The sequence below is a fragment of the Rhododendron vialii genome, chromosome 2a, assembly GCF_030253575.1.
Source record: "Rhododendron vialii isolate Sample 1 chromosome 2a, ASM3025357v1".
Classification (NCBI taxonomy): Eukaryota; Viridiplantae; Streptophyta; class Magnoliopsida; order Ericales; family Ericaceae; genus Rhododendron; species Rhododendron vialii.
In genome coordinates this window covers 14,611,425-14,636,566 of record NC_080558.1, presented here as the reverse complement: position 1 = coordinate 14,636,566, position 25,142 = coordinate 14,611,425, and the positions used below count along the sequence as shown (strand labels likewise).

Genomic DNA, 25,142 nt, shown 5'->3' with positions numbered 1-25,142 from the left:
TTTAAATTAGGAGACCAAGTTGGAATTGGAAATCTTGAAGTTTAATTATGTGGGTTATGATCAGGGGATAATAAATGCAAGAAAATTTGTTTCCTAAAATTCTTTTTTTTTTTTTTTTTCTATTCCGTGGGGGAGAAGGAATTGATTCATGTCTTTCTGGATTTATAGAGTTTGGAAGAATGATCATATATACGTACATGCGTGTGTACGTATAGGTTAGGGTTTTTTTTCCTCCGCTGGGATATGGTTTAGTTAGGTGGTTGGGTTTCGCGCCCTTTTTGTCTATTTGTTTTGTTAGTATTTGGGGAATTATCAGCTGAACTCCATGTACTTTTTGCGAAAGCTACTTTGACCCTCTCAACTTAAAAATCTCATGCTTATACCTCCCGAACTTGCCAATAATTTTAGGGGTTGCAAATGAGATAAGATGAGTTGAGTCGAGTTGAGCTTTGTACTGTTCGAGCTCGGCTCATTTACTAAACTAAACGAGCCTAAGCTCAAGCTAGAGTAGTTTGTAAACGAGCCGAGGTCGGTTTACTTATTAAGCGAGCATCTATAAACGACCAAAAACTCGAGCTTGGATCAGTTATTACACGAGCCAAAAACTCGAATTCAAACTCGGCTCAATATGCCTTATTTGGAACACTTTTAAAAAAAAAATTGAAAAAATAGTAAAAGTGATAAGTGAAGAGAGATAGAGGGAGATGATTGAAAGTAGAAGGAATCTTTTGAAAAATACTTTTCAAAAAGTGTTCTAAACAAGGCATTAAAATAAGTCAAGCTGAGCTGGGGTCGTAATGAGGAATTACATAACAAGATATGCACATCCATCGCGTGTGCTTTGGGCATCTAGCACATCTATATACGCACATACATAAAGAGAGGAGAGGAGAAACGAGTTCAACAAATGCGCCGTTGGCATTCGACCCAGACAATCCGAACTTCTCACTTGTTTGACACTTTAAATCTGCATTTTTTTCTTCTGTTTGTCCACCAATATTGGACATCCCATTCGGTCGTTCATGTCCGAGACTGTGCAAAATGTTCGATATTTTAGCCCGAACTGTTGAATGTTCGGTAACTTTGGTGGTGGTTGTACGAGTGATGGGAAGATGTTCAGCGATGTTTTTTTCCGTTGCCTGTAGAAAATTCTTGTTACAGACACAGCTCCAAAAATCGTGTAGAGGAACTTCACAAACCGCTTTCATTTTCTCCACCCTAATCAAATCCCTCCATAAATCCAAGATCCCAATCACAACCCTAGAGTACATTAAACACCAGTTCTGTCGCAGAAATGAGCAACTGCCATAGATGATTTCAGATCTAACAATCATGTAGTAGTTTATTACTTCTCTAATGCCAAGGAGCAACTCAAATAAAGTCACAACAAAAGCTTCCCAAAATATGACATATATCATCAAATATCGACCTATAAGAACCAGAAACGAAAAATCGGCACCAAGCGAATGGAAAAACAACCATGTCTAGTATCAACTCATCCCAAAATTTGAGTAAGAATCACGGCAAATAGCTGTCTTAGTCGAGGGCATAGGAGGAAGAACGTATAAGGGTTAATGACCCATTTGCTGGCATATTATGAGACATAGGTCACGCCACTTGGTAGTTCTCCGTGGATAGGATTGTCCTCTGAGCGAACTTTGGAGACGGTCCACCTTTCAGGGGCAAGACAGTCATGACCTGCAAAAGGTTTACGGTCAATTATGCAAAAACATAAGAAGGTGCCTCAAAACTCGAAATGAAAAGTGTTTACGTTAGGTCACAGTAGAACACAAACTAAGTTCTTTTTGTTTGATGAAACATAAACAAAGTGGAACCCAGAAAAGAAAACCATATTCTAAATGTTCTAAAAGAACTCAAGTATCCTCCAATACAACAATAATAGCATAGCAGTTACCCAAAAAACAATAATAGCATGGGGGAGGCTTCACAAGTAGACAACAATAAGGCATCACAATATATCCAGACCTAGTTTCAACACAACCATCCAACTTAAAGCAATAACCACAACAACAATGGTGATGGTGGAGTTTGCTGGGGTCGGTGGGGTTGGGGGTTATCAACTGGTAGGTGGCGTTCGGGGTTATTAACGAAAACCCAGTAAAAGAAATTAGAAATTGCTCAACCATGCTACTTAAGACAAAAAATCAATTTAAGCTGTGAGATCAGAACAGACATTTTCACAATTTCTGAAAGGGTTCCAATTTCATTCAGGTGCATCATGTGTATAAATATCGATCACAGGCAATTTAGTATAACCCCTTTCCCATTATGGCAGTTGAGAAAATAGTGTGAAGCAACTAACAATGAACAAAAGAGGGCAAACCTTAAGGTCACTAAACGTATTTGCAGCCGTAAAACGCACTGAAATCGGGAAAAATACTGATGAATCTGCAGGAGGGACAACAAATTCCATAGATCCACTGCAAAGTTTGCCAATAAGAAGTTAGAAAACAAACACGCACCACAAATGCAGTTTGCATAGAAAAATGTGAGTTCCATATAAACAGAATTCAGCTTAGGCTGACCTGCGGTTCGAGTTATCAATGAGAAGTATGGACCACTCCAAAATAGAATTCCTCGAGTCATATCTGTGAGGAGAACATGCAGGTTTATTCAACCCAATTCCATTAAAAAGGAGAAATGGAACAAAAGAAGGGTTCATATTTAACCAGGAGTCATTCAAAACATTGCTCACTTCTAAGAAACTGACAACCTCCTTTCAAAAATATAGAAATGGAATTGCAAGTCAGAATTTACCTCCATTCACCATCAACCTGCCTTACATTCGGCGCCTCTCTAAGAGCTGGCAGAGGTACTGAAATCACAACATTCTGCAAATCAAACGTTGCCGAAGCTTCATACTCAATACTGACATAAGTCTCGTTTCCAGATACAGAGGGCCAGCAGTTTACTGAGACAAAAAGGACAACTCAGTAAATAACTCAGCCGTTAAAGATGTAACAGAAACTTACATCCGAAAGATAAATAGAATGAAATGAAAACCCACTCGTCAATGGCACAACCGATTCATCCACACTTTGCATTCTCCACCTCAACAGGCCAACTCCATCCCCAGCTTGACCAGTGGGAAACGGCCTGTTGGGATCTTTGAGGCCCAAGATATTTTCATTAGAGAACAACTCTTTATTGATGTTAGGATGAGGCAAGAAGAGGATGCCTGGATTGCCCCCCGTCTCAATCTGGAAATAAATTAGTGTTTTGTGTAAGTCATCGGATAAAGCACCAAAATGTAAAGCTACAAGTCCACCAATGAAATGAACAAAAAGGAATTACTCCCGCAAGAACATACAATGGTCTAAGAATGATTATAAATCTATTATGATACCAATATAATGAAGGCAACAATACAATTTTTTTAAGGGGAATACTACAAGCCTGTTTGGATTTCCACTTGGAGTTCTATGGACCCATTCCTTCCCAGTTCCCACATTAACTATTACATGCACAAATTCACCAGCATGAACAAAGCCATTCATAAACCATCTTTTTAAGATGGCCACGAAGTTCCTGTTAGTCTTGAATTGTCATGACTCATCCATGAAAACCTAAATGGCTAAATTACCTCAAAGACAAAATATCATGCAATATATTTAAGCCATTTAACAAGTAACTCAAGCACAGATATGCTGTGTATTTAAATCATCAACCATTCTACGTTTCATGCAAAAACAAGCAACTCATTCGTACAGGCGCAGATATGTCATTACCATCAGCTCACAGACGCCTGCCGGCACATGCACGCATGGACACACACATGGGCAGAGCAACCTCATGGCAAGTGGGTTGTTGATCCCAGTGAATTCTGAAAAAATCCTATTTCATGGACATTGATCCCAGTGATTCTGAAAATCAGCTCCAACAGGAACTTCAAAATCATAGCTTCACCAATAGTTTTCAAAATTTCCTTCAATTGGCCCAATTACAATTTTAGCATGTTCCTATTTATAGCTCTACATTTTTTCAAACTTGGCCCTCAAATTTTGTATTTGCCTCTTAAGATGGTCCTCATTTTTTTAACAACCTTAAGATAGTCCTTGACTGGACAAATATTGAGTATCTTCTTCTTTCTTTTCAATCTGAATATAAATCGTTTGTTGTAGCTGGAGATTTTACGAAAGAATGCATCAAAGGGAAGAGGAAATAAAGGAGTAGAGAAGAGGAGAGAAAGGAACAGAAATAAAGGACCAAGAAGGGCACATGGAAGGTACCAAGAAGAGGGAAGTGTGAGTTCTGACCCCACTAAGTCAAAATCTTGGCACTGCTCCTGCACGAGCTCACACACACACACACACACACAGAGAGAGAGAGAGAGAGAGAGAGAGAGAGAGAGAGAGAGAGAGAGAGAGAGAACCTGGACTTGGATGAAGCCATCCTCTTGGTTAAGAATTTGAAGAGACAAGGTTCCCCGAACATCAAAGCTACTGACACCACCATCACGCTTTAGGGTTACATTGAGTTTCTCTTCAACAGACAATGTGATAGGATCAGTGGGTGGTGGAGCAGCTGATCTGGATGAACCAGCACTTGGGCGCACATCCTCAAGAATAACTTCACCTTCAGCTTTCAAAGACTCCAAAAACTGGTTCGCCCTTTGTGATTTACCAAGCTGCATACCAAGACCTTTCGGAGGAGCAGTAGCAGATGAAGGTGCTCGACCTAATGATGCAACAACAGGTCAAAATACATCCCGACTTGCAATTGCCCCAAATCAAAACTCCAAATGTAACACCTTTAGTCAATTAATAGCAACCAACACAGTCCCTAAAGTAAAGGGCACAAAAAAATTTTTGCAAGAGAATAATAGCGCCACTAATCTCAGAAGTATAATGCATAATATTAAGCACACCATTCTCAATTAAATTTTGGATAGACAAATCCAAAGGCCGCATACGTCACTTGATTTGGTTAAGTTGTCAGAAAAAAGCAAGAGATGTAGAAAGCATGAATAACTTCAAACCTTTTAAACAGGCTTTATAGATCTTTTCTTGGAAAATATGCTAAAACACCAACAGGAAAGGGAAGAACTACACTCTTAGACGGTTCTTTTTCATAGATGGTTTATACTCCCTCCAACACTCAAATCAAGACGGAATGTTTCTGAAAGAGGAATCCACAGAGATGGTTTAAGGACAAACCTTTAGACTTGCTAAAAGAGGAATCCAGATCAGTGCTTAATCCAAACCCAGAACCACTTCCAAAACCAGTTCCACTGCTAGATATGCTCATTTCGCTACCAAAACCACTATCACCTCTACCAGAACCCATAGAACCCATGGACTGTAAAGACATGAACCCTCCCTTTTCACCTCTATTCTTCTCAATCTGCAAAGCAGCACCCATAATCTTATGATAGCATAACTTACAAAAATACCAGCAGAAGACTTCTTGGGCACCCAGCAATTACCTTGCTTTTGTCAATCTCATTAGCTTTCCGCTTCATGACATCCTTGGTCTCATTGATTTTGCTCTGCATGACCAACTTATGTAATCTCTCCTCATGACTCTCCATCTCACAGTACTGTTTAACCTGAGCACCAGTAACATTTTCCCTGTGCCCGAGGGAGATGACTTCATCGAAGGCAAAAATCAGCTCAAAAGCTGTCTTGCAGATGCCCTCTTCATCAAGTGAACCACAATATTCAGGAACCTATACATGGTTCAGGAGTCAACCCGTTGAACATCGGTATAAGCATCACAGTTAAAACCCGGTGCATAGAAGACAGCACGATGAATAGTAATATAGAGCTGACGTAGGCGAGTTGTATCGCAAAAAAAAATGCACCTCAACAATCTATTTAAGAATGCCTATCCAAAAAAAAAAGTCTATTTAAGAATACAAATAACGGCTACACAAGGTTAGAGAGAATACCAGTTTGGAAAGAAGCCTCAGTGTATCCAAATCTTCAAGAATGTTGCTTTGTTTATTCGTTACAAGTAATAAATACAAAAGATCTATTGGCTGGTAAACATAGCGCACATTTTCAGTCTCAACATACGTATGTTGTTTTCCTGTTCCAACCAACTTGGGAAAAGCTGCAAGAAGCCCCTCAATCCTTATGCGAGACATGTCCACAAACTGTCTAGAAACAAGAGCTGCAGAAAATGTATTCCATGAAACCATTTAGAAACAGTACCGCACACATTGAGAAAATGAAAGAGAGCAGAAGATAAAAGACAGACTCTGGCCCCAATAAACCATGCAACAAATGTCAAGTTTGCCAATAAAGCTCTCTGCTGTTTCAGTTTCCCAAAGTTTACGGGGTCAACCTCTATAAGAAAAGCTAGGCGTACTGAACTGCATACGCCAACATGTGTACAACTATGAAAGGACATGTAAGGTATCAATCAAACGAAACTAAGCCTTGTCCAAATGAATTGGAGTCATTTGAGGCACCAATTCTTAAATACCAATTCAAAGAAAAGAAAGCATGTTGAATAAGAAGTCTAACAAACCAAACCAAAAGGATGAATCTTGGACTGAGATGAAATGGAAAATAGACAAACAAGAGAGTAATGATGGAAAACAAAACCCAGCAGGTTATGACGGTACAATCATCTCATCTCAACCTTCAGAAATGGGATGCTGGTAACCAGGTGAACGAACAAGAAAATAATACTAAATAGTGTTATCATCTATTTTATATTGCTTCAAATTGTCTACCCAGGCAATCCACAATAGATGGGGGTATGCTTTGGAAAGGACCAGAGACAGACCAAACGTTAGGGAATATATGCACGAAGAGGATGCTCTTAGAAAGTATGATACTGATATCGGATGAGTGCGGAAAAACTCCCCTTAGTTGTGTATACCAATGTTTTACATCAGGCGGTGGACGAAAATGTTTTAGGAGCTGATTACATATAGTTTGATTGGAAAGTTGGAAAATTAAGCAAACCTTTGTAGTACTACAGCCAGTAATGATGCATAAAACAGATGCTCGGTAGGGCTTAAAAAAACGCAGCCAATGAAACTAATAAATAAGGAGCTACTAAGGTGCTCTTCAAGTAACAGGATTTTAATGAATCAAAGATGGAGCAGGGAGATCTGTTGAACTTCATATCAACGAATCAATAGTAGCACAATGGGTTCAGTGTTCTCAAAGTCCCAGCCTAGGCACTAGGCGGGTCAGCGCCTAGGCGCCCCTTATCCGCCCGACTAGCGCCAGTGGCGGAGTTAGGATTAAGAATCTGGGCTCATTTTACCTCCACCCCTGACTAGCGCCTAGAGATTTTTAGAACATTGAATGAGACTAAAGATTTTGAAGGAATAAGAGGACTGGAGATAAGGCATGGGAAAAAGAAAGAAGACAAGGCTATCACACCTACGTCCAGTAGGCACAGATCCTACGGTAGGTAGCATCAAAGTATCAAACAACCACAAAAACAGCACGTAAGCTGGTGCGACGATAAGTGCTATCCACAGCCACCTTTGTGGCGTGACTTCGAGTCATAAGATTTATCCTTTTAACTAAAGTATTGGGTAAGACTCAAAGGGTTGTGCTGGCCAACCACCTCTACCAACTCATAGCGGGAATCTTAATAAGTGCATAAAACCTATACTATTCAAAAATAAGGCTATCCACAATCTGAGATCAAACTCTATAGTAGGAAAAAAACAAACGAAAACAGGATAAAATTTTCTTGAAAATAACAGCCCCTGAAATGCTTCGGCATGTGAAAAGCAGAGCAAGTGCAATTAAGGTCAGAAGACTAATGTTTAACCCTAATGCTACGTATTAGAGCAGAATCAGGTTAAGCAATTCCCAACCTCACACTTCGACAAATATAACTACAAGAAGACCGTAACACTCTATATGACATCGGTCAGGTTACATACCAACTAAGATACCAAGGAATAAGATATAAAACCCATGAATCTGAATAACTCAGTTACAGGGACCGAAAAAGAGAAGAAAAAAAGTTAACCTTTGCCAGATTTACTGATAATGGAAGCCGCGAGGACAACCTGCATTTCAAACATACACAATGATTAGTTCAGAAAGGGAACATCAAATATAATGCAATGCGGGTCCGGATCCTCTCCGGTCCAAATTTACAGTCCAGATCCGGACCGTCCATTGGTATAATCAATGGTTCGGATTTGCTCATGAACTCTTAAAGGTAAGAGTTAACTCATACATGTTTGAGTTTCTGACCAAATCCAAACCATTCATAGCAGCAAATGAACGGTCCACACACGGACGGATCTCGTCCAGTACAAACCATTCGACAGGAGAGGATCCATTTCCAATGCACAAATGCCATAGAGACTGACAGTATGACTTGAACACCAGTAAATGTAACTCCAACCCTAATTAATTTCAACTACGGATCAACGAATGATGCAAACAATCGCCACAAAATTAATTGGCCCACAAATCCAAACAAAAATTACCATTTCGAACCGATTGGAGCGGACGCACAGTGATGAGAGAGCAGAACAGCGAGCTGTATCGGGCACCTATGTATATAGATCGAATCAAGTCAAAATACAGAACAACGCCCATGTATATGGTTCCACACGTAGATCCACAAAATGCAGATCATTGCTATTTAAGTAAATTTCACGCATTAGAGGATTCAAGATCAGAGAGAGAGAGAGAGAGAGAGAGAGGGAGAGAAGGGTACCTGATCGATTTGTAAGAATTTGGGCTGTTTCTGAATCTGAGAGCATGGAAATCGGATCTATATTGCGACAATTGCGTTGAATATCCTAGAAGTTAAATCCATCTCACAAAAAATACATGACTCCCCCTCGTACTTTTTTTTGGTTCAAGAAACAACCCAAGCTGAGCCGAACCGAGATTGAAGTGTTCGAGCTTGGCTCGTTCAAAACAAGTCCGGCTCGAGCTTGGGTGGAGCCTGGGGCTGTTAGCTGAAACTAGAAAATTGATTGAAATTGGAAAAATCGGACCGGATCGAATTTTTTAAACCGGTTGAATAATTTCGATCCGGTTCCGGTTTATAAAATTTTATAAACTGGAAAAATAATTTCAATCCAGTTTATGTGTTTTAAAATTCGGTTGAAACCGGACCGGTTATATATAAAACATAGGGGAGGGGTTGAATTATGGGTTTTTGGTTGATATTTTGTGGTGTATATTGGTCTAATATGTATATTTATTATATAAAACTGTTTTTATGGACTTAATTATGTTTTTATAGGGTTTTTTTTTTATGTATTGGGCTCAAAATTGATCTTTTTTTGTTAGGCCCAAAAAAAGGGTTGAATTATGAATTTTTGGTTCATATTTTGTGGGTTGAATTGTGAATTTTTTGATGTGTTGAGCCCAAAATATGACCCATTAATGAAAATTGGATAAACCGGACCGAAACTGGTTGAGCTGATCGAAACCAGACCGATTTATCTCAACCGGTTCCGGTTTCTAAAAATCTCAAACCAGATAACCGGTTTTGACCGAAAATACACCCAAACCGGTCGAAATCGAACCGGTATCACCCCTAGTGGAGCCCAAATAATCGAGATTGGGCTTGACTCATTTTTATTATTGAGGTGTTTGAGTTCGGTTGGTTTACTAAACAAACCTTTATAAACGAGTCGAGCCTTTTATAAAAAATGGGTTCGTTTGTAGGAGGGTTTTTTTGGCTTGATAAGCTAATTGACTTAACTCTTTTTTTTTCTGCTTATTCAATATTTTTTGAATTTGTTGGTTTTTCGTCGATTTTTTTTGAATTATTGTGTCGTCAACAAGAGTAATTTAAAAAGTAAAAAATTAAGATCGAAACCCAAATATTTTAAATAAAGACAAAAATAAGACAATTTTTTTCATCTTTATTGAAAAAAATTAGGTGTAGACCGTAATTTTTTATTTTTTCAATTCATCCTATCGAGTCAAACCAATAATTCACAAAAAAATTGACGCGATATATTTTGAAAAAATTTAAATAAAGACAAAAAAAGGAAGCCAATTGACTTATTAGTCAAAAAGCCCCTTAATATCATCAAAATTAACAACAATATCAACCCTCTGTATGGAGGAGAAATTTTTCAGTGCCGGGTGGGCACGGGCCACGTGGTGCCGAGAACTATCTCTGCCGTCCAAACACGGCCCAAATCTGTTTGGATAATTTTTAAGTGTAAAATTACCAAAACACCCCCTCAAGCCCAAACAGGTCTGGGTCGTCCAAAACACGTTTGGAAGGTCGAGATGCGTGCTCGGCACCACGTGACCCGTGCCCACCCGACACTGAAAAAATTTCGGGTGTACTAGTCAACTTCTGTAAGGGAGCTTATCGTATCTAACCCTATGAACTTGTTGTAACTCTTAAGTTTTCTACCTTCAATGACGGAGCTAAAATTTTATCTTAACAATAGCAAATTGTATACTAGTAAAAAATTATAAAGATGAACTACAATATGAAAAGTCATTGGAATCTAGGAAAAAATAAAATTACATAATAAAAAATTATAGTAAATTATGTTTGTCATATACACATAGAGAACCAAAAAAGACTAATTTTAATTTAAACTATATACTAAAGGGACTCAAGGGGGCTACTGCCCCTTCAAGGGACAGGAGCGTGCTGTCCCGGCCCAAGGGGCCCCGCTCCGGTCTTAGTCCGACGATCGGAAACGTTCACTTCGTAGAGCTCGTCGAGTTAAACTGCAAAAAATCAATTTGATCGGATATCTTTAAGTGTCTGATCAGAACACATATAACTTGCCAATAATGGGTTCTAGTAGATTTGATCCAGTGTTTCGGATCCATTCTTTTCAAGACAAAAAGGTTCCGATCAGGTACTTAAAGATATCCGATCAAACTGATTTTTGTGTACACTTGTTCAACTCGACGAGCTCTACGAAGTGAACGTTTCCGATCGTCGAACCAAGCCCAGAGCAGGACTCCCTAGGCTAGGACAGCAGCCCCCCTGAGTCCATACTAAAGCGAGGCATCCTGAATTGGGTCTAACACTCTTTCATGTCGTTAAAAGTATCGATGATAGAATCAGCGTCAAAACTTCTAGCTATGTCATTCTCAATATATGTGATCAAGAAACTTGCCAGAAAATCATCCTCCATCCTACTGTAAAGTTTTTTTCCCCCTTAATTTAGATCTTTTCTTTTATAATACTTCACTTTAGCCAATTTTGAAATACTTTTTGGGGTCTCTTTTCTTGAGGAAAAAAAAAAGTATTAAGGACTAATATATAGCAAAAAATAATTAAAAAAATATAGCAGTTCTATATAAATTGGGGATTTTTTTTACTTATAATAATTATATTTTTTAAAATCCTTATCGTTTTAAAATCCTTTTCGTAGCGGCCGCCACCACTTATCCCAAGCTCCATCCGTGATCCCACACCATGTCCTAATCAAATCAAATACTCTAAGCAATATATTATAACATAACAAAATGACTCTTTTGCTTTGAGTTTGATCTATGTGCACATTCTTTTTTCTACCAGATTCATGTGGGATTTAACCCAAGAATATCCTCTCAGGTAGACAGTTGCTACGAAGCATTTTTCTTCCCCCATCGATACACAATTACACAACTTCTTCCATCTTTTCTCCATCAAAAACCACACCCGCCGCGCCACTTTACGTCTCGGCTGCTTCACTGTTGCCATCTGCCATCGTCTTTAACAAACTTCGAAGCGCTCGTTGATGGAATCGGAATCCAACGAAGGAATGCCTCTGATCTGACCGACCTCACAAATGCTCGTAACCCGAACCACCCTACTGCCTGCCCTCGATCCTTTCTATCAGAAGGCCGTTCCGCTTGGGCCTCCTTAGATAATGGGTCTTCTTGGCATTTCATCTTCGGGCTGTTGATAGTTTTGATGGAGGTTTCCCCTTTCAAAAGCTGCAGTGACCATTTGAATAATTAAGGCTTCCCACTACATTCCATTGCTTCCGGTGGAAGATGGCCTGGAGTCCATCTGGGTAGATTATCGATATGAAAAGCCACGGGAGGTGGATTGATAATTACGGAAATCGCCTTGGAGTGGACGCCTATCTGACCTCATCTCCCGACCAGTCTTTAACATTGAATGACAGTTCCCGAAAGGTCTTGCCCCTATCCTGAATAAGAAAAAAATTGCCTTCATGCATAAAGTTTCATGGGGGCATACTCTTTCTCTCGAGTGACGAGAAAAGAAAAAGAACCATTAAAATCCGTGGAAGGAAACCTTGGCCATGTCCGCGGCCAGAATCTGTTTTCAGGTGCCCGTTTGACCACCGTTCACCATCAAATTCAAGACGATTTCACTATATGGTGATAGTAAGAGACGAGGCATTGATGTAATTCTCTGTTGCAGTAATACTGCAAAATGGCAAATTCAAGGCCAGTTTGATAACGCTTTCAAGCGCAAGTCCCCAATTTGAATATTCAGTTTGATAACCTGCTGCTAAATTCTTTCATACCAAACTCCTACCGGCTATATTGGTTAGATTGTGGAGTCCTGTGAAAGATTTTACAATGAGAGAAAATGAACAGAAAATGAAGAAAACATTTAGGCAAACTTGTATTGTGGCAAAGGCTCCAAGATCTCTCAAATCCTCATATAAGCTACCATTTTTCTAAAACATAAGATTGCATGTTTAACAGCTAAATCTTCATCATCTGGTCTTGTAGAGCTTCCATCTGGGTTGATGGTGCCGTAAATTTAAGCTACCAATATTGGTCTCATTTGATTCCCCCTGAGCTTCAAAAGGAAGTCAGACCATTGGTTTCATTCTATTCCCACAAGAAATTCAGAGAATACAATCAACCGGCTTTCTGCTCCTGTTTTCTTTCTTCTTTTCAAAAACAACAGCAACGGCAACAAAACTACGGGCAAGGATGGTGCAAAAATGAAATAAAGCTAGAACAATCCAAACAGCAGACTATTACATTGTCTGGTCAACAGATCACTGTTCACATTCCCAGGCAAGAATGTAGATACAATTCAAAAGGCTTTTGAAATTAAATCTGAGCTCTACCATGCTCAAGGTTTACCAGAGGACAGCTCTTCTAGCCAGTTTTCAGTCCAAATAGCGCTACAAAATTAACGACAGAATACAAACAACAATTACGTGAAAATATTTACAGGGATTATTGTGCAGCAACAACCAAACAAAACATTTTCACCTCCACGCAGAAGAGGTCGACAAAACCCTGTTCTTCCAGCAAAGATAAAGAACCCCATCCCTCTCTTCCACTCTGTAATTCTTGCTGTACTCCTTCAAGATGTCCTGGATGGAAAACGAAGATGAGGGACTCAAACGACACGGTGTAAACCCGGCCATCATAAGCCTAGACCTCCACTTTCCAAAAGGCTCGTGCCTTTCCACCCTCTCAGCTCCCTCACACGCTATTATGTTGACAACATCCCTAGCCACACAGTGCTCCTCCGCACTCATCCGCTGCTTATCGTCTCTTGGGCGGGCAGCATCAATCGATTCAAACATAGCCGTGTAGTAGTCCAATGTCTCCTTGAACCGGGGAAGGAATGCCGCGGTATTTGTATTTGATTCTTGCTCAATGAGAGTCACAACCTTGGGCGACAAACTCTTAACAAGCCTTAATAGCCGATCGCGATGATTCCTTGTGGTCACACTCTCATCTGGCATGTGGTGCAACACGTAAGGGAAATTCACCGCCAAAGCTTCTCCACGTTGAATTCTAAGATTGTCTAGTTCGACCTCACATCCGGAAATAGCTGCATTGTGGAATTCAAATGGGACCCCAAATGATAAAGCAAAGTTCGATAGCCTTTGGCCCACGAGGTCGAGTCCTCCACCTCGAGCGTAAGCCGATTCGGAGTTGTCTACACCCGTGATGCGGATGCATGGGGCCCCACCAGGCCGCTTTGCAAGAACTTCAATGAGGGACATCCACTGGCTCCCTTGAGCTATCTGGAAATCAATTATGTGGATTCTGTCTTCATTTTCCATAGCTTTCCAAATCACGGCATTGGAAGAATTATAGGCGAACTTGTAGTGAGGGCAAATCTGATATAGGACATGCATGGAGGACATCAGCTCCGGGCCAGTTGGTTCTTTGCACTTGAGTTTTTTGTAGATTAAACTGCCAGAGGATAACAATCTTGCTTTAAGCCCCTCCAACATGTAAGCACCCAACCGTTCAATGGGTTCCCCAACAACTGAAACCCTTCCTTCTAACGCATCCATTAATTTTACTGCAGTCTGCATATCTTCATCAGATATTGCTTCTGCACAGGCAATGAGCACTTGATTCAAGTCTGAGATGGAATCTACTTCCATCATTTGATTTGAACTTGCTGAGAAATATGCTTGGTTGTCATCGCCATAAGATTCAGGCCCCAACAATTCATTCTCCAAATCTCTCAATATATGACTTAGTTCACTACCATCTTGAACGACGGAACACCCACTACCTGGGGATCCGTAAGCATTGTCAGAGGATTGCTGTGGCTCTGATAGGTATGACTGAGAACCCTGTGGTGAAAAGGGAGTCCTGTTGGAGGAAATGCTCACGGCAGAAGGGGAGTCATAAACAAAATAATCAGCCATCGCTGGAGATGATTCCAGCGTGAAGTAGGGTTCATTGTAAGATTGAAAAGACACTTGGGTTACTTGGCTTCCATTTTCAGGGACCGTGTTCAAAATTTGGAAAGGAGAAAAGCAGCAAGGATCAACCTGCTGCATCGGCTGGTGGTACAATTGGTGGATTCCTGAATTTTGTTGATCCTGGGATGTTTGCATTTAAGTAATGATTGGTTTAGCTACAGAATGCAGTGTCATGTATCAACGATAACTCGCCGTCGGGACCTTGTTAAATTGCTCACTTGTACAAAAGGGCACGCATTCTCACTTGGGAAATCTTGATGACGGGAGTAGCTGTGTTGTCCTGTTATGCGTCCACTAAACTTGTAGGACAGCCTAAACGTTGATATAAAGAATCAAACAGCTATTCCATTTACTGTTCCCATGGAAGCAACATACTCTGCAAAAAGATAAAACAAGATCAATGTCAATCAACCTCTCATCATTTGAGTCTCAGATTGTGAGAGGAAATGTAACTGATTATCTATTCGTTGCAACAAAGTATGGATGACACTAAGTGCGAGTGAAACTTGCTGTCAGCATTCAAACTTCTAAACTGGAAAGAGGAGAACATTTATGACGTTCTGGTTTGCTGTAATAATCATGAACAAATTTTTTTTTTCTGTGTCATTGCCATCTGCTAGTGACGAGGTAAAACTCATCAGAACAGGCAAGACTGAAAGAGTGTACATATATTAGCCACCAAAGCAAGTGTAGAAATAGTGACAAGAGTTAGTTATCTCGATGAGCCAGCCAGGCAACATCAGATCCTAAATTTGGTCGACAAAGGACCCGCACAGATGAAAAACAAAAGAACTGATAGAAGCATGGACAAGATGAAGTATAATGCATGATAAATAAGATGGTAACGTTAAATTGGCAGCATTCAAGAGAAGAAGTCTACTCAGGTTTTGTCAGAAATTGCATTATGTAGTCCTCGATCTGTAACAAAATTACAAGAAAGCAGAGGACTCCAATCATACTTTCCTCAGAACTATCATAGTACACACAAGTCTGCTGACCCTCAGATCCTTTAACCATAAACGAAAACATCAATAAACAGACCAGCAGATACTGCTGCCAAGATACACTACAAAGTCGCTCTTCATGCTCCATCGCCGCCACCAAGCCATCTGTGATAAAAAAGGCCTAGCCTTCACTTCTATTGCTATGAAATCATCCGTTATATGTATTAATACATCACTGCTCATCCTAAAAGGGATTAAGGTTTGCCTATAGGATCCAGTTTTTGGTGGAGAGAACATACGGACTAACATAAAAATACCATAAGCATGATGTATAAAAAGACACTTAAATAGTTTACTATTGCAATGTAAGAAGGGGTATTGAGTTCCCCATACAAAACATACTTTTTCTGTGGTAACTGTGGTTCCCAACATGGTATGTTCTAAATCAAGAGGAAACTAAACCTAGTGTGAGCCACCAGAGAAAAGGCTACAAGTTGTAACAGCATGAAAAGCCTGGAAAAGAAACCTATCTCTATCATCTTGAGTGCAGCTTTAGCTCTGGACCTCATCATGAAGCTGCTAATCATATGGAATTTCCATCAACTCAAATTCTTGAAATCCTAGTGATGTGGATTTCCCTTAGCATTTAAGTGAAGCTGGTACATCAGAAAAGTCACCCCAAGACTACGATTTCTGTGAGGACATACAGAACTTTAGTCTGCATGAAAACCAGTCACGGAATCCCTTCTCCAATCCTTAGTACAAGGGCGAAAAAAAAAGAAAGAAAGAGAAAAATAAACGTATATTATAGAGGAAAAAAAACACAGAATCTCTTCAATAACTCAGTGCGTCCAAAATCAGAGTCACAATCTGCTAATTGACTCACAAGTAACGTCCCATTTGCTTATAGGTCATTTGCCATATGTCTTTCTCATGATCCCTGGGCAGCTCAGCTAGCTACAAAGTAATCATTCCAAAAAAGAGATGATGAACAGATCTTTTGGCACCGATATCTGCACGTAGGAATCGACACTAACCTATATAAGCATCTTAATAAATAGGAGAAATTCACCTTGACTCCAAAAAGAAAAAGTAGCTTCATGCTGGGCTGTGTGTGTGTCTTGAACTTACGCATTCATTAACCACCACCACCACCACCACCACAGAATACGATGGCATGTCGAGTAGAATAAATATAGCATCAGAGCAATATTACACGATCTTGGGTAGAACTCAACCTCCCCCAAAAGCTAGTTATTGAAGTGCACTTATATACATCATATTACTTTGGTACCCAAGCGATGTGAGACTTCACTTCACACCATCCCTCATGCTGCTCTGCAGCACCCGCTGCGTGCAGGCCAGAGACACGCCCACTACCCATCCCTTGTACCTAAACTCAACCTCAAAAGTAACTATTGAAGTGAGGGTGCCCTCACGCTTATATACTTCGTATTACTTTGGTACCTAGACGATGTGGAATTTCGCTTCACAAGCAACACCAAGATTGTAAACATAATCCATTGAGCTTTTGGAAATTGCCTAGAGTTAGGAATGCAGTGACTCAGGAAAATTATTGAAAATACTCCTAGGGCCTGTATGATTTACCAGATTAGAGTTGTGATAGAATCGCACATCACATGGGAACACATTTGCAGTATTTGAATGCAACAATTGGTGAGCAATTCCAATTTCACAACCCGTCGGATGTACACTACCTTGGAGGATGTGGTATTGGTAATCCCTTAATTTTTGACCAGTCAGCAGTGGGAGTACTCAGCCTGTGGGAATTGGGATTATATATCTCTCATTATTTATCCGACCAATCAAATGGGGCCTAGCCCACTACAACCTGCTGGGCACAGCACTGATACAATTGGTTGGACCCCTTTTCGCTGATGGCAAATCAATGTCAAAACACCTTGTCAGGCTATTAGAAAGGTTATCCCAAAGCGCCTTTGTGCAAGTGGATTTCTACCCTGATTTACATTTATTCAGTCGTCGTGTTTCCTGGGCAAGTTGGCAACTAGAGACAGATTTAAGATACTTCTACTAGCTTCATTTTGGTCACCAAATCCAAAACCAACATAGACTTTCTCATTCCCTTGCCTATTAACTCCTACATGACCATTGGAATCGCCACCTATAAATAGCTTCTAGGGGAAGGAGGGGGTGCGCTTGGCCCCATATGCCCACATTTAATTCCGTCTCTGCCATGACTTGAGGGTGGGGCTACTAGGTTTGTTTTCCTACTACTAAGACTGTTTTCATTTTTTGATTCGCTTCTTGTTACAGTCTTGCTTTGCAGGGCAATGTTGTTTTCCCCAACTAAGGCGGCTTGTGCCTGGCCCTGGTTTACTGTCAGTTTTGTGCAGTGGGTGAGAAACTGAACAGGATTGTGCACTCTCATCCGAGTGATGAAACGGGAAGAAACCACTGTGTTTCCTAAATATCATGCTAGGTTGAATAAGAAAGCAAAGCATGAGAGATTTAGATAAGGGTGACATTTCTTTTCCTTCATTTGTATTTTGGTAGGAAGCTCGGTATTGGTAGGAATACACGACCAACCATTGTTGTTTCATACTGATTATCCATGAATCTCACAATCTTTGGTGAGCAAGGAAACCGATTAGATAAGAGAGTACTCGTTCTCTTCTTTCTCTCCACAGACTCCACTTCTCATCCTTTCTCATCTACTTATAAACCAAAAATGAGAGTTTTCTTTGACATCATTTCTTATAATTCCACAACAAATCACCCAAACCGAAGGGGTTGTTAAGGTTCCCGTTCACCCTCACAATCTTTGGTGAGCAAGGAAACCGATTCGATAAGAGAGTACTCGTTCACTTCTTTCTCTCCACTTCTCACCCGTTCTCACCTACTTCTAGACCAAAAATGAGAGTTTTCTTTCACATCATTTCTCTCCACTTCTCATCCATTCTCATCATTTCTTAAAATTGCTCCTCATCACATAGTTGCAATGAAATCCTAAACTACCAAAAAAAAAAAAAACACCTTATTAAAACAGAAAACGAAACACAAAGCAAAACCTGCGCGTGAGAAAAATAGAAACCTCGAAAACAAGATATCCATATCACAACATTAGTTTGACCTTTTTTGGAATTCCCATTTTTCAGACACCCAACACTGAAAATTGTAACCACTACAAAAACACACATATACAAATATATACGTTATATATACTTATTATCATTTATTTCATGCTATATTAAAACGCGTAAACTTTACATAAAGTTAAACAAAGTGATTTCCCTTGAAATCACGTCTTCTCAGATCATTAAATTAGCCAAAAAGAAATGAATTACTACTCAAAATCGAATCCAACAAACAAGTATCAGGCGAAATAACAATAACCCAAAAACGGCAGGGAACAGAACCAAGATCCAAAAAGTCAGCGCAGCCTCTTTTAGCAGGAAAAATTGGAAAAAACGTGAATCCAATTAAAGACTGTAATCAATTGGCTTTACGTACCTTTGATTCCACGCCTGTGCTCCTTTATAAGCCAAAGCCCTCCTGTACTGCTGTTTTCCGTCGGAAGGAGAGAGAGAGAGAGAGAGAGAGAGAGAGAGCCGTTGGGTGGTGTTGTGCCTAATGATAGGAAAAGCCTCGGAGAGTTCCTTGGTCGGTAGGTACAGACAGTGGAAAGGACGACCGAGCACTCAAGTTAAAGCGTCCCACAAATTGGTGTATAACTTACGTAACTTCCCCCCGCGTAAAAGCTAGTAAAATTGAATTATCTTTTGTGGTCCATATTTCTCAGGACCGTCAGCGGTCACTCCCACTCCTCGCTCTACGTTCTCACTCTTGCGAACGTGCTACTATAGAGATTGTGCTAGTTTGAAATGTTATCTTTTTACACTTTCATGCACGCGTTCTCGCTATCGCTCATATGTGTTATCTTTGGTCCACACTAATTTCGGAATAAGATATTTTTAGTATCGATTCAGAGGAGGTTATTATGTATTGCTTTCAAAATATTTTACTAATCCGGCTTCTGCTCCGCTTTTGGATTGATTAGGACAGTTTGTACAATCATAACCACTCAAAATAATTTGGGAAAATGACGGTCCAGGACATGTTTTGATAATTAATACCCGCCAATGACATGCTTAGAACAATTGTTAATGCTGAAAATGTCTTTAGAGGGTATTAATTATCAAAACACGTCATTGGCCGTCATTTTCCCAAATTATTTTATTAGTCCAGATGTCTCGACCTATTGTTACTGTCTCACTCATGAAAAAAGTATGTTAGCACTACAAATCTTTCACAAACTCGGCCCGCTAATTGTTGAGATAGATGACAGTCTTACAGTCTCACTCATGAAAAAAATATGTTAGCACTACAAATCTTTCACAAACTCGACCCGCTAATTGTTGAGATAAATGACAGAGTACGACTATTTCTTCCGGTTCAAATCTAGACTACAAAAAGTTAGCAAATCAAGATCATACCTTGGCAATGAATGCCAAAGAAGATTATTATCTAAAAATTACTTTTACAATTATCACAATGAATGCCAAAGAAGATTATTATCTAAAAATTACTTTTACAATTATCACAAAAAAGTATTTTAACCTACTGGCTAAATTACTAGCTCCGCCATTGCAATCAAGCACTAATCGATATTTATTTAATTTGATTTTCGCATGGATGATTTACGCACTGTGACTCATGAAATGAATAACTCAATCATAAAAAATAAGACCGTATAAGTCCGATTTCTCTTCGCATGAGAATATCACATGATAGGATCGTAATTTGCGACATGCAAATTTTAACTAGTATTGACAATTTTTTTTTTTCTTTTTTCTTTTTGTCAAACGAAAACTCTAGTATTGAAAATATCGTGAACCTGCTTATCGGCTCACCCTCTCACGTTATTTGACCAGAAAAAGGGAGCCATAGATATTCAAATTGTTTTTCTCAAAAAAAATAAGCTCAGATATTATCTGAAGCGTATGAATTACTCCAAGCTTCCAAAGAAAGTGATTAGCACGCTTGAGAGTCACGTCATAGCTTTCCAATTTGGTTACGACGAATTCAATGGACAATATAAAAATGGGTCACTATCCATGTCTCAAATTGGTAAATAGAATGTCCAAACAAGAAATTTATCTAGGGATGCTGCCAAGCTGGCGTCGAGCGACCAATGCGGTCATTCATCTCGATGATCGACGGTTCAAATCTTGATCGAGCAATGAATAATTCAGATATGTATATGCTCAAATTCAATCCAAATCATTTGTGCGAGATGAACGACCGAATATCACTCGACATCCGCTTGACAGGGAGTGTTTGAAAGCATCTCCGAATCCGGCATCAACGTGCTTAAAGTCAACTCAAACCCAAGTTGCTAATATGTGTAATTTTCCTAGCGTCAGCTTGGGAATGTACAACAAGTATTATATTATCCGAAATGATCATATGCTTAAAGTCACACTCTATATTTTTTTCAAAAGTGCTACACACACAACGGTTGTGTAAAACACAACACACAACCAATTTCTAGCCGTCCATTGCCGTAATAAATGGTCAGGATTCGCTCAAACTCTTCCCCATAAAAATTAAACTTTTCCTTGGAAGAGTTTTTATAAAATCTAGACCGTCCAAATACATCTGGACGGTCAGAATTACATACACAACCAACACAACGGTTGTACAAGTAGCATTTTTGTATTTTTTTAGCTTTTTTCTTCTTCTTTTTTGTAATTTTGCGGTAGGAGTGTTGGGACCAACTACTCCCCCTCAATTTAGAGTCGAAAAAATCAATAAACAAATTTCAATGCTCGTGGATCAATGCTCATAGTACCCTTCTGCCATACAACAATGTGGAATCAACACACCTTGTGATACAATACAACATAAGGAACCACCTTGTCTCTCTCAACTCGGATTCAAGGATGATGCCAAGCATTCCCTGCTAAGCGGGTGTCGAACGGCATTCGATCGTTCATCTTGACATAGACGATTCGGATTGAATTTAATTGCATACTGATTTGAACCGTCTATTGCTCGATTAAGATCAGAACCGTTGATTGTCAAAATGAACGGTCAGATCGACCGCTCAACACCTGCTTAACAAGAAAGTGCTCGACAACATCCCCATTCCTCTAGACCCCGGTAGTGCTATGCGTACCGACGGCCACCATCCCGAAATTGTACTGACGGCCTCGCCGAGCTCACTCCGGCCACCGGACGGACTATCCGAGCCGTCTAAAAATTCTATGAAAAAAAAAACAAGGGGTTCTACGCATGAATCAATGGCATCCGATGTGTATATGATGCTCAATTCAAACACCCCATTTTTGCATATATCAACGGCATCCGATGCGTGTAGGGTGCTCGATCCAAACACTTCATTTTTGCATATATATGTACACATACATACACACATATATATGCCAAAATTAGGTGTTTGGATCGAGCACCTACACGCATCGGATGCCGTTGATTTCCGCGTTTATCCCCTCGGTTTTTTTTTTTATAAATTTTTTACATGACTTGGATTGGCCATCCGGTGGCCGAAATAGGCCCGGAGAGACCGTCGGTACGATTTTGAGATGGTGGCCGTCGGCACCAATGTCTTTTCTCTCTCTAAACTTTTTTGCCTCATGGTTAATCAGAAGGGGAGTGCTAGGGACACATCGGTGTGGCTGAGTTCAGCCACACCCCTCTCACATGCAGGTGGGATCCACTGAAGCGGGTTCCACCTGCATGTGAGAGGGGTGTGGCTGAACTCAGCCACACCGATGTGCCTCTAGCATTTCCGTAATCAGAACAGCTGTAATGCTTTGATTGAATGAAGGATATTAAAGACGGGGTGAGTTGAGAACTTTTGGGTTTTGATAGACAATAAAATAATAATGGCTCAACTATTAATGATAAAATAAAGTAAAAATCTTCCCTTTGGATATCTACCCTTTTAGCTGACTATTTTTATCATCTTCCAGCCTGTCCCATAATACATTCTTAAAAATTAAGTATTTATTTCATATTTTAAAATTTAAAATAATATAAATAAAAAATAAATTTTTAATTTTTTTATACCGTTTAAAATTAAGATCTTAATGAGATCTATCAAACAAGATTCATATTGCTAGAAAAATTATTTGCATGTATGCATTATTTTGAACTTGAAATTATCTTCTTAAAAAATAAGTACTTAAAACCTTTTCTGAAACATGGCCAATAATGTTAAAAGAATTAAAATTAAACTCAATCTTTTTTCAACCGAGCAACAAAGCTATAACCATTAACCACAATCTCACCGTATTCAAGTGCAATTACACAATTGTTCGGCCAAGTATCTTGTTCCTCTTGAGCTGGCCATAGAGATGTATAAGTTCGTAAACCTTTGTCATTTTGGTTACTGTCGTAGTGTGGGCCGTAATGATAACGTTTCTCTGTGTAGTACCATTTGAGGTTCAATTGATAACGCTTGTGGATAGAAGTGACAGTAGGTTTTGTGTTAGAATTAGAATTATTAATTTCGCTTATGTTCTATGACAAAATTGATTTCTTAAAAGTATAGGTAAAATGTTTTTATTAAAAAGTCATTTTGAAAAACAAGGAAATGCTTTGCTGTAATCCTATATAAAATGTAGAGGTGTTCAAAAAAACCGCCCGAACCGTAAAACCGGTCCGATCCGGACCGAACCGTCATATTTGGTCTGGTTCTGTGGTTCTGCGGCCAGGTTATGGTTCCAAAACAATAAGAACCATTAATTTTGGTTCGGTTACTGGTTCTCAATTAAAGAACCGTGGTTAGAATTGGACCGGACCGTTTAAAACTAATATATATAATTATATAAAATAAATATATGTGTGTAATTTGGTAAGTTAATCTCTTTCTTGCTAAACTTACTTTATTTAGAGATGCAATCTCATTCGTTAGAAAAGTTTTTATTTTCTTTCTTCTTTTTCTATTCTAATAGATTACCTTCTTATTCTTTTAATTCTTTGCAACCTTATTTAACGGATTAGTCTTTATAATTTCAATCTCACGTCTCTCTTTCTCACACACCGATGATAGGTTTGAATGCTAATTGGATATAATCGGAACCGGAACCGAATCAAAACCGGACCGGTTTTGCGGTTTGGTTCTGGTTCGGTTCCACTCATATATTGGTTAGGTTCTGGTTCTCAATTTTCTAGAACCGTTTGAAATGGTCTGATTACTGATTTTCTAGAGAACCGAATCAATCCGGACCGTGTACACCCCTATTGAGCAGATTAAAGAAATTTCAAAAAATCAAGCTCTTATAGATAGATATATACATCAACATAATGAATTTTTTTAAAGAACCTTTCATTTTTCTCTAGCAACGAATATTTATTTGATGGCCCACCACAACATGTATGATTAATTAACACACCAATATTGGCCGAAGGGTCCTACTCCAAAAGATTCGAGTATGTCTGCTGCATAGGACCTTTATAGATCATGCAATGATGATTAAAATTATATATACATCTCAATCTCGTAAAGCATATACTCATTCTCCAACTAACCAAAGTGGACTTCACAGCGGGTCTGATCTTCTCTGTTCCGAAAATTTATGTGTCTTTATACCGAGGAATTTTTTGATCATCAAATTATGTGATTTTTGTATATTTTAGATTCAATGGGCGAAAAAACACTTTGGCACATAAATTTTCAACAGAGAAGATCCTGTCTACTTTATAATGCCCCTTCTTTGCGAAACGTAACGTCATCTTCATCTTTTGTTGGATTCCTTTATTACGAAAATACATTTCCCTTAATAAATCTTCGTCTTTTGTGGAAGTGCGGAACAATGTTTTCCATTTATACCCTCTAAAAAGACCGAAAGCAATCTTCAAGACAAAACCTGGTCCTGGTGGAGGTGAGGACAAATTCATAATCATTAGCCACTTTTATAGAAGAAGAAAAAATTAGGATTGTGATTTTGACACTTCAAAAATTGATGAAGGGACTCTAAAATTGAAATATGTTGATACACAACATGACGTCGTTTTGGAGCCCTTCCATCAATTTTTGGAGTGCTAAAATCAATTTCCAAAAGAATAGGCTTTATTCGTTTCCAAATTTTACTTTATTTTACAATAATTATCTTATATCTTTTTTCAATTATTAATTTCATTTCTCTCTTTATCTCTCTCCACTTATTATCTTTCTTTTCAATTATTATCCTATTTCTTTCTACACTCACTACCAAAACTAAAGTACCCAAAGTTACAAAACGAGCAAGGCCATTAATGCTCAAACCAAGTTTAATTTGTTACTAATTTTCTCGTAACCGAAAAAAAAAGAAGAAGAAGAAAAGAAAGAGAAGAGTCCCACTTCAATGGAGGAGACCTCCGATTGGCTCTCTAATAAAGGAGAACATGTCATTTAGGGGTGTACACGGTCTGAATTGGTCCGGTTCTCTAGAAAATCAGTAACCGGACCATTTCAAACGGTTCTAGAAAATTGGGAATCAAAACCTAACCAATATATGCATGGAACCTAACCATAACCAAACCGCAAGACCGGTTCGATTTTGGTTCGGTTCAGGTTCTATCCAATAAGCATCAAACACTTATTTACAAAATAT

The 25,142-nt window shown here is 39.1% G+C and overlaps 2 protein-coding genes across 5 annotated transcripts; both read right to left on the bottom strand.

The window, feature by feature from the left end:
* Positions 1-1,284: 1,284 nt before the first annotated feature.
* Positions 1,285-25,083, bottom strand: LOC131314064 (coatomer subunit delta-like). Of its 2 annotated transcripts, none has more exons than XM_058342564.1 (12): positions 25,079-25,083; positions 8,438-8,503; positions 7,969-8,008; positions 5,912-6,135; positions 5,447-5,689; positions 5,178-5,364; positions 4,394-4,698; positions 3,029-3,221; positions 2,779-2,932; positions 2,547-2,609; positions 2,345-2,441; positions 1,285-1,698 (listed from the first exon to the last, which is right to left on the bottom strand). In XM_058342564.1, the coding sequence occupies exons 2-12, from the start codon at positions 8,438-8,440 to the stop codon at positions 1,609-1,611; spliced, it is 1,599 nt and encodes a 532-aa protein (XP_058198547.1). In that variant the 5' UTR covers positions 8,441-8,503; positions 25,079-25,083; the 3' UTR covers positions 1,285-1,608. The 2 variants fall into 2 exon arrangements, with proteins under 2 accessions (XP_058198547.1, XP_058198543.1); XM_058342560.1 differs by lacking the exon at positions 25,079-25,083 and adding an exon at positions 8,671-8,759.
* Positions 12,872-19,286, bottom strand: LOC131314049 (scarecrow-like protein 13). Of its 3 annotated transcripts, XR_009196313.1 has the most exons (3): positions 18,919-19,219; positions 12,952-14,975; positions 12,872-12,919 (listed from the first exon to the last, which is right to left on the bottom strand). XR_009196313.1 is itself a non-coding variant. In XM_058342555.1 (2 exons), the coding sequence occupies exon 2, from the start codon at positions 14,732-14,734 to the stop codon at positions 13,133-13,135; it is 1,602 nt and encodes a 533-aa protein (XP_058198538.1). In that variant the 5' UTR covers positions 14,735-14,975; positions 19,036-19,286; the 3' UTR covers positions 12,872-13,132. The 3 variants fall into 3 exon arrangements, 2 of the variants coding, with proteins under 2 accessions (XP_058198538.1, XP_058198531.1); XM_058342555.1 differs by having other exon boundaries at positions 12,872-14,975; positions 19,036-19,286; XM_058342548.1 differs by having other exon boundaries at positions 12,872-14,975.
* Positions 25,084-25,142: the final 59 nt, after the last annotated feature.